The 10,055-nt window shown below is 30.5% G+C and overlaps 1 protein-coding gene across 6 annotated transcripts in view; it reads left to right on the top strand.

Annotated features, from left to right (window-relative positions):
• The window catches only part of LOC106456852 (peptide methionine sulfoxide reductase MsrB-like), a 32,022-nt gene continuing 21,967 nt past the window's right edge, over window positions 1–10,055 (top strand). Inside the window, exons 1-3 of one of the 6 annotated variants that reach the window (XM_022382637.1) lie at window positions 67–292; window positions 1,930–2,175; window positions 2,702–2,755. Coding sequence is in view for 2 of the 6 variants with exons in the window: in XM_013916223.2 (XP_013771677.1) it covers window positions 5,621–5,646 (26 nt within the window). In the remaining 4 variants the exon portion in view is untranslated. Of the gene's footprint in view, window positions 21–66; window positions 293–315; window positions 427–1,929; window positions 2,176–2,701; window positions 2,756–5,458; window positions 5,647–10,055 lie in introns of those variants that run through there. The other 5 variants (XM_022382638.1, XM_022382636.1, XM_013916226.2 and 2 more) reach the window with 5 other exon arrangements.

Consider the following 10,055-nt stretch of genomic DNA (forward strand, 5'->3'; position numbering starts at 1 on the left):
CTTCATTTTACATCGATTCAGTAAGAGGTTTATTATTACTCCATAATCGATATCTTCAGCGAATCTTTTCTAATGTGGTGTACTTCTCTGACATAGCTTTAAAGCTAATTCAGTTTCAACTACATATACGACTATATTTCACTCTTTGCTATACGATGCAACATCGTGATTGTTTTACATTTGAGGAAGATAAGTAAACCTTAATCATAAAATTATAATTTATAATCAATTATTTCATTTGCTCTTAAAATGTCTTTATTTATTAATTTTGTGTCCAATAAAAGGTTACTTGGTAAGTTAACTCGTTTTTATTTAAAATTATGATTATTTTTTCTGTTAACGGTCCCTTGTGGACAAATCTATTTTAAACTTGTGTAATTTAAGAATATCATGGAAATTATAACCGTACGTCTTTTTCGACTGGAGGTGAGGTTTATTATTCGCCTTAATTCTAAGTGTATTGTAGCTATAACTTAATTTAATATCATAATATAATTTCAAAGTTTGTTTTGGTTCTTCGTCGACGTCAGTGTGTCTCACTTTTAGTTTTACAAATCTTACCAAGAAAAGACCACCCGTGTTGCGCCTGTGGTTTAGAATTATGTTGTACCAACTCAGTATTTGGCAGAAATGTTTATTTGTGGTGACGGTGGTAATACTAGTGCAGGAAAGTGAGCTTATAATCATTTTAGCATATTTCTCATGTTTCCTAGCATTCCATGACATTTTCACATTGGGATTTCTAGATCATAGGAAAACCCTGATATTCAAAATTGCACATCTTTATTTTTAAAACAATAAATGCATTTCCAAAAATATACACCTAGGTATAACTTATAAGTATAATACTATATTTTATTTTTGATAGTATAACTTATAAGTATAACCTCAATAATTTTAATTGTAAATAAGCTCTAACACTAACAATCTAAGGACAAATTTGAGACAACTAATGCTAAATTTTTGCAGTTTAACCGATCATTATGAAAAACAAAGTGAATCAAAATGCAACCCTTTTGCTGTCATTATAAACAATATACACAAGGGAAGAAGTATTTAAAGCATAGTAAATGTGATTGAGCTGGGTTGAAATTTCCATATCTTATCAAACATCTCTAGGTTTATTTGAACAAACAAATCACAGGTTCATATTGCCATGAGAGAGTCAAGAGTAGAATATCAGTTTGACAAATATGAGTGGTTTAATTGTTAAAACCCCAGTAAATATACTTGAGCTAGTCTGGATTTCATGTATGGTACTATACACTTTATTAATTTTGTTCCTAGTATAATGCTTTAGGGGTCAGTGCTTGGGCTTTTGCTTTGTCTTTTATTTAAAATCATGATATTGGTAAGGGCATAATTTGTAAAATATTTAATTTGCTGTTACTTTAAACTCATGGGCATTTCTAGCTTTATTGAAAATGTTGAGTTATTACAGAATGACTTAGTTCAGTTTGTAAATTGGACATATATTTGGTAAGTTACTTTTAATTGTAATTATTGTAAGTGCAAGGTAATGCATTTGGGTAATCATTATTTGGATCACATATTTAATATAAATAAGAACACAATAGTGTGATTGAAGAAAAGGATTCTTACATAGTGGTGGATAAGCAGTGATGGGTAAAGTACTGAAAATATTTACTTAGTAAAAGTAGGTGTTGTTGATGACCTTAAGTAAAAATAAAAAGTACTGAATATATACAGTACTTAAGTAGCAATAAAGTGAAAGTATTGATAAAAAATAGGTAATGATAGCACTATTAAAATTAGCCTACATTCAACTTAAATTGAAACGTAAAAGCATTACCAAATATAAAGTCAACAAACTTTTTTTTTTTTAATTAAAAGTATTACTGTCTATGGTACAGCTCTTCATGCACCCCACTTATTATATTATATAATATATTATATTTCACTAAACAGATTAGCTTGTCTCAGTGTGAACAAGACCCCTGTAGAACAAAACAAATTCTCACATGCTGCAACTTCACTGAATTTCCCACTATTGTTTTCGGTGAAAATAAGGCTATGGATGATTATTTGTGTCAGACATGATGGTTACAGTGGGACAACGTTATCACAGTCAACACTACATGTAAAATGGCTATGTTTTGTTCCTGCTCAGCAGCACAGGAAATATCACTGCTTGTGATTGTCTTATTTGAAAGAGTAAGTGTGCTCTAACTGATGTAAACAAAAACTATCACCATGGCAACCAGTGTGATTTCCCCCCCCCCCCCAAAAAAAAAAAAAAACAATTTTTTTAAATTTAACGACAGTCTTATAAAAGAAATGTAGTGGAGTAAAAGTAGATAATTTCTTCTTTACTTTACCTAAATAATAGTAAAAAGTTGCTGGAAGTATAGTCTATAAAAAAATGCTATTAGAACTGTAGGATATATATATATATAGACTGATTATAAGTAGAAAAAGTAATTGCCTTTATACAAATAACTATTCAGGCTTTATTTGGAATATTGCACACAATTTTGGTTTCTTATTGAAAAAAGGATATTGGAATGGGTTCAAAGGAGGTTTGCTAAGATGATTCAAGGGAAAGGGTTATCTTGTAGGGATAGATAAGATCTTTTTTTTTTTAAAGAAAGAAAGATAAGAAGTGATCTTATTAAACTTTACAAGATTATTCTGCAAATCATGATGATAAAGATTGATTTCTTTGTGCTCTATTCCGAAGGCAGTATAACAAGAGGACACAGTATTAAGATTTGGGAGACTGGCTCGGTTTCAGGTAAGACAGTTATATTTTTTTTAACAAGATGATTGATTTATAGAATAAAATGGCATAAGCAGTAATAAAGGTCATCACTTTACAAGAGTTGAAGAGGGGAGTAGATGATTTTCTGAAACTAAAGGATTTGTTTTACAATAAAAAGGATAACTATGCTTAAGATAAACAACATTATTTAATTATAACAGAAGGGGACACAGATAATGTTTCAGAATTCTATAGATTCCATCTTCAGTATCAAAATAAAATAATTCCTAAGTAAGTAACTGAAATACATTGCTGCAATAATGATAATTTAATCAAAACTAAAACACATAGAAAGTGAAGGAGTAACAAACACAAATTCTGTACATATTAAAAGATGTGCAATTCATAAGAAGACTGCATTTTATTCAGTGTTGGTGAAAGTTATTTGATGTGGAGAGTTTCTTTAATCAGCAATTCCAGATCACTGTTGGTTTTGCGGAGGATACTGAAATTTGATAAGTTTGTGTCCTGTTTCTTCACTATGTTGATGTATAGAGGAAGCATGGGGGTTCATCAACTTTTTTTGTGTTTCATGAAAATTCCCATATGTTCATTGGCTCTAACTAGTAGATGGCATTTGGTTTTGCCAACATAGGAGGTTTTACAGTCTCCACATGTGTAAAGATATACAAGCCATGAACAAAGAGAAATTGGGAGAAGGTCTTTAGTGCGGAAAAAATCCTGTATGCGAGATGTGGGTTTAAAAATTAATCTGAAATCAACTTGGGGTAGTAACACATTAAAAGCAGCATAAACACACAATTCATCATTACTACTCTATACATCAACATAATGAAGAAACAGGACACAAACTTATCAAATTTCAGTATCCTCTGCAAAGCCAACAGTGATCTGGAATTACTGATTAAAGAAACTCTCCACATCAAATAACTTTCACCAACACTGAATAAAATGCAGTCTTCATTTAAATTACACATTTTCTAATATGTACAGTATTTTTGTTTGTTACTCCTTCACTTTCTATGTGTTTTAGTTTTGATTAAATTATCATTATTGCAGCAATATATTTTAGTTACTTACTTAAGAATGATGTAGTTCTTTTATTTTGCTTTATATACTGAAGATGGAATCTGTAGAATTCCAAAATGCTTATATGTTCCCTTCTGTTGTAAATAAACAATGTTGTTTATCTTAAGTATCTTATCCTTTTTATTGTAAAACTTTGTTTTTCTCCAAACACAGGGATTTGTTTGAATTTTTACTTAAGGGTGGGTGCATATACAAGGACAATCTTTGAGGACCAAATGATCCCTTGTTGTTTGTATGTTATTTTGAGAGTTGTATATTGGAAGATGAATAATTTGAATAAAGAACATGTATGAAAATCATAAATGGAAACAGAAATTAAGAGTAAAGTTAATTCTCAAAAATTATTTAAAAAATGACATAGCCAAGATTTACTATAATTTTTTTGTTTTGATAATTTACTTTTTAAAATAGTGTGCTTTACACTATGAATTTTTGGGAAAAATATCTACCATTCCTCTCTTCTCATTGGCACTGAGCATACTGCACAGTATATGCATTCCATAATTTTTATACACATAAACTGATATTTTTAATTTCATGCTTTCTGGTATTCTACCTAAAAATGAAATGTCCAAGTTTAAACTAAACTGCATGAATGGCAAAGTTGATGATTTTACATGAGAACTAGTTTTTGCCATATAAACTTGTCATATATAGTATCATCTGCTTTTGTGTCATTGTTGTCTTTGTTTCAAATTAAAGTATTTCATTACTTATTGTTTAGAATTTCCTTATGTAATCTGAAAGAATCTTGTGCCAAAAAAAATACATATTTAGAAATTGGGAATAAGTTCTCCCTCCCTAATAAAGTGATAATCTGATGTCCTTTTGTTTGGTTAACTTAAATATGCAGTTATGATATAATCACGCTAAATGGTTTAGATAAAACCTAGTTAACATAAAAAAAAGTTTGACTTTACAGTATAGTAACTTCCATTGACTTAGAAAAAAAAAGGTATAATTACTCACTATTTTTACTACAGTTTTTCTTATTTTTAGAAATTGTTGCAGGTTAAGATATATATATATAAGAAACTTTTCTATGAAAATATTATACTTGATAGTACTATCAATTTTATATTTAAATGTACTTGATACTACTGTTTAACATCTTTAGTGGCTATTTGAATGGAGAAGCTCAGACAACATTGATAATCTTCAGTACAATTATACATTGTTGTAGTTATTATAGTTGAAATTATTTACTATTTACTTAAAAATAAAGTTTAATTTTAGAGTTTGCTTTTATTTTCTCATATAGTCATGACAACCTTACTTTATAATGGACTTTTATGAATATGCTTGTTTAAATATGTATGAAATATATATGTATATGCTGTGTGTGTATATCCATATATGCTGTTTGTGTGTATGTATACGAGTCTGTGCATGCATGCATTCATATAACATGCTGACAGACTCTATACTAAAAATGGATGTCTGCATACGTTTCTTGTAGTGGTCTAAACAAGTACTTGTGTAGGAGTGAATTGTAAGTGCAAGTAGTTCTTAATGTTATATTCACTGTAGAGCAGAACAGGTTTCTGTGCTGATTACAGGCTTGGCTTTCAAGGACACTTCTTCCTGGAGTGTAGTACTGCACATAGAGTATGAGTTCACAAAGACCTTTAATTTATCAGTAACCAATGGATCTTGAGAGATATTTGTGAGGTTACTGTCTTCTTTGATAATTTTAAAAGCAAAAAAAATTACTTCTGCACTACCTACAAGTGGTTATTATAATACACTTACAGTGTTTTAGTTGTGTGAAGTGTTTATTGCTTGTCTATGAGTTTAAACTGTCTTCTCTACAGGTCAGTGTGTTTGCTGAGTTATTTAAACAATTATGACCTGGTTTTGAAGTTTAAGTATCTTTATATGTAGAATGTATTGCAGTATTATATTATAATAAAAATAGAGGTCCTAAAATTAAAATTCAGTGTATAATTTTCTGGTTGCCTCATTCAGGATGGTTGGATTTCTAAATGTAGCACTTTATTTTTTAAGTAAATTCAGAATTGGTAAATATATGCTCTATGACTTATAACACATTTGTAATATACTAAAAACATTTTATTATTATTTTTAAAAGTAAAAACTAATGAATATTAGTTATTAGTGTATATGTATTGTATGTAAAACTAAACAAATATCTGAGATAATGTAATGTATGTAATCTTTCTAATAATGTTAATCAGGTAAGCTTTAGGTAGACTTTTACATTAAACAGATATTTAACTCGTATATATATATATATATATAATAGAAAGACAGACTATATGTATATTTGTATAATTTCCATTATTAATCAGCTAAGCAAAAATTGGTTGCTTAAAATTTTAAAATCTGGTTATTTTATTAGTATTATCTCCAATATATTTGCAAAACACTCCATTTATTTGCATAGGGAAAATAGACTAGTCTTGATACAGTTAAACATTTAACATTTTGTGAGCACACAAAATAGTAATTTCACAACCTTTAAGTGTAACTACCAAAAAAGTAAAATATGTTTATGAAAATGTTTAGGCTATAGAAATAAGTTTAATTTGCAAAGTTTTACAATGAGTGTGCATTGGTACAAACACAAACGTTTCATCGTAACTCATTACTGAGTAGCATGATTGTATCACAGCTAGATGCACATTCACAGATTGCACTAAGTTGCTCATAGCTCTCAGTGGTTGGTGTAATTTACAGTTTTTCTAGGGAAGGAGAAGGGTTAGTAATATTAACAATGAATCATTGAAGCTTGTCGAAATATTTTGATAAAAAAGAAGAGAAGAAAGTGACATGTCAAGCTAAACTACCTCGTAAATGAAGTAACACAGGTGCAATAACTAATCACTTGAAATTAAAACACTAAGGAAAAACTTTTTTTTTAAACATCCATGCCAGTGCAACCAAAATAGCATTGAAAAGATTACAATTTTAATAACTGACATGATAGTTATGGACTTACAACAACTAAATGTATTAGAAACCAAAAATTTTAAAGCCTTGATATCATAGTTGGATCCTCATTATGTCATTCCAAATCATAAAATAATATCTTCTCTTATTGAACTTAAATATGACTTAAAGAAAATTGAACTAACAACCACATAACAGTAGTATAAAATGTTCTGCTGGCAACAGGCAAATGCAAGGTGTCTATGAATGCAAAGTTGATTACCAAGTAACAGTTTATTTCCTAAAGGATTGGGAAATGAAAATGCTTTTCTGGCCACAAAATATGAAGAACAGAAGCACACTGTTGAGAATTTTTAAAATTCTTCATAACCAGTTATTGAAGATTTCAACATTGATGATATGATCTGTGGATGTGTACTCAATAATGCTGCTAATATCATGTTTGTAAAACAACAGTGCAAATCAGTAAAACAAAACTTAAACTACCTAAGACATGCATTTCAGTTATTCATGAATGCTGGATTCAAAAAGTTTCCTCTGGTCTATAGATTAAGGTAATCAGTGGAGAAAGTCAAATAGAAAGGCATTTTAAGCATAGCTTTATTGCAGTAAATGCATTACAAAAAAATAACAAGAGCAAATTAATTTGCCACATAAATTTAATTAACATTTTCTAAGCATACTGGAATAGCACAGGAGAAATCTTTGAATGATTGACTGATCAACATTGGACAATCATAGTGACACTAGGAGATTGTACTGCAACTAAAATATTGGATGCAAAACCTTTAAGATGTCTTATGAGTACTGACTGTGTATGGAATGGTTATGCAAGTGCCCGAAACCTCTTCCAGTGGAAACACTTTTAGTATTGCTGGAAAACAGTGTCTGTTTCATCAGTTGCATCTATTCTAATGTCCTTAATATTCCAATATTTGGTACAAAAAGAAACTTTCTTCACAGCAGTGAAATGCTACAAAAAATATGCAAGAGATAACATAATATATTGCATGCCCAGTTTATTTTAGAAGTTCAATCCCCCAAATCAATTTGATGGTAATATTTTCATGATTTTGTCTTTTATGGATCCATGACATTTACAAGTATAAACATTTGAAATTTGTTGACAAACTAAAACAAATGATCATTGAAAAAAATACCTGGCTTATTGTATACAGTACAACTTGAAAATATAGATTTAAATCCTGCTTAGAAATGTCAGAAAAACGTCACCAGAATCTTGTAAAACAGTTCTTTGGACCTGATGTTTTGGAAATTATACAATCATGAGAACACTAATTCTTAAACCTCTTTTCATCTGCACAAAATGAATTAGAAAATTACTGCAAAGTTGCATCTGTTTTCACCAAAGATGTACTACAATGATGGTATAGATGTTGTTCATTTCCTCAGTTGGCATGTTTGCCTAATGCATATTATAGCATTTTGGCAAAATCTGTGCATTTCTTGTCTGAAACTAGCTCAGAGTGTGAAAATATCTCTTGGTAGTAAACTCAATAGATCCTAATATATTTATGAATTCACAAAAACAAATTCTCATAACAATAACTGCAGAAATTACACATTAGTTAGTCAGGCTGCGTATTTTGTTCAGCTTTGGGCATGATGATGGATAAAACAAAATATGCTGCCTAGCTAACTAATGAATGAATATTTCCTGTAAAATTCTTATCAGTGCTATAAGTGTACCTACCAGTTTTGCCACCTATTTTGATTTTATTCCTTTAAGTCACATGCTCAGTCCTTTTTTGGCTGCACTTTTTTTCACACCTAAGGTGTTTTTGATTAGATATCATGATTTTTGTCAATACATACCAAAAAAAAAACACAGCAGGTAAGAAAGTGTCACTCGATAGTAGCCAACATTAGCTTTAGGATCACAACCCTATTATTCGGAACAGACCTTTACTTTACAGAACAAATAAGATTCTTTCAAATATACAGTACTGGGCAAAAGTGTTAGGACAAAGTCAAAAATTAGATTCCAGGCTACTTTCAAAGAACAGTTGAGGGTAAATCACAGGTGAGACATCAAAATTTTATTAATCTTCATATTTAGTACAACAGAAACTCAGTGGAAGTGCTTTAGCTCAGGAAACAGTTAATATTTTGTCCCCTTTTTGCTTTAATAACTGCAGACAGTCTTTCAGGCAATGTTGCAACATATTTAATCAAAGTGTCCTTTGGGATTTTACTCCAAATGTCTCTAATACACTCCCATAAAGTTTCTTTGGAATTAACTTCTGATTTGTCAAGTTTATGATCTATCAAGTTTTACATCTTCCCAATTATTATTGAGATCAGAGCTTTGTGGGGGTCATTGCATCATTTAAATGACTCCAGTAGGTTCTTTCTTAGCTTAAGTAATTCCTGAATAGGTTGGATGAGTGTTTGGGGTCATTATCTTCTTGGTAGTAGAATCGTTTACCAATAATACTCAAACCACTGGGTATATCATGACAGATCAGTATCTGATGGTACTTGCGCTGGTCTACTATTCCATCAATTTTTCAAATATCTTCTGTTGCCTCAGCACGACCCCCCCCCCCAAACCATTGAGGTAACTATCTTTCACCATTTTTTTGCCAGATGTACAACCTACGCTTTTAACCAATATTTTAAACTTTGACTCATCCATTCATAACACCCTCTTCCAATCTTTAACAGTCCAGTTTTGTACTTTATAGCAAATTTCAGTCTTTTGACAATATTTGGAGATCGAAATAAAGGTTTTTTAATTGCTAAATGACCAAATATTCTATTCTCGTTGAGTCTTCTTGATACTATAGATTTTGATACTTTTTCTGTTATTTCATACATTTTCATTTATCTCATGCTTGAGATCAGCGGCAGTCTTCCTTCTGTTCAGAAGGCTGCATAAACAAAGATATTTTACATCAGTATTATTGAGTTTAGGTGTTCTGCCTCTTCCTTTCCTATTTTCAAATTTACTTGTCATGGTCTAACAATGTAGAATGTACTTGGCAGTGTTTTGGGGAGCATTTCAAGTCTGCAGCTATCTGTTGGAGAGTCCAACCAACATCACCTAAAGCTTTTATGTGAACTCTGCTCTGTTGACAATTCTCTATGCTTTTTGGGTTGTAGCATGACAACAAAACTTAATATTTAGTGTTAAACACTGTTTTTATCAAGGTTTATTTGTGGAGTGCTATTAAATTGATTTCTTCTAGCATGTACCGGTACCATATGGTAGCACCTTGCTAGCTTCTTTCTGTATAGTTAAGACACTGTATGGGGTACCATGACAGTTATTTCAGACTCTAAATTT

The sequence above is a fragment of the Limulus polyphemus genome, unplaced genomic scaffold (genome assembly GCF_000517525.1).
Source record: "Limulus polyphemus unplaced genomic scaffold, Limulus_polyphemus-2.1.2 Scaffold264, whole genome shotgun sequence".
In the NCBI taxonomy this organism is placed as follows: Eukaryota; Metazoa; Arthropoda; class Merostomata; order Xiphosura; family Limulidae; genus Limulus; species Limulus polyphemus.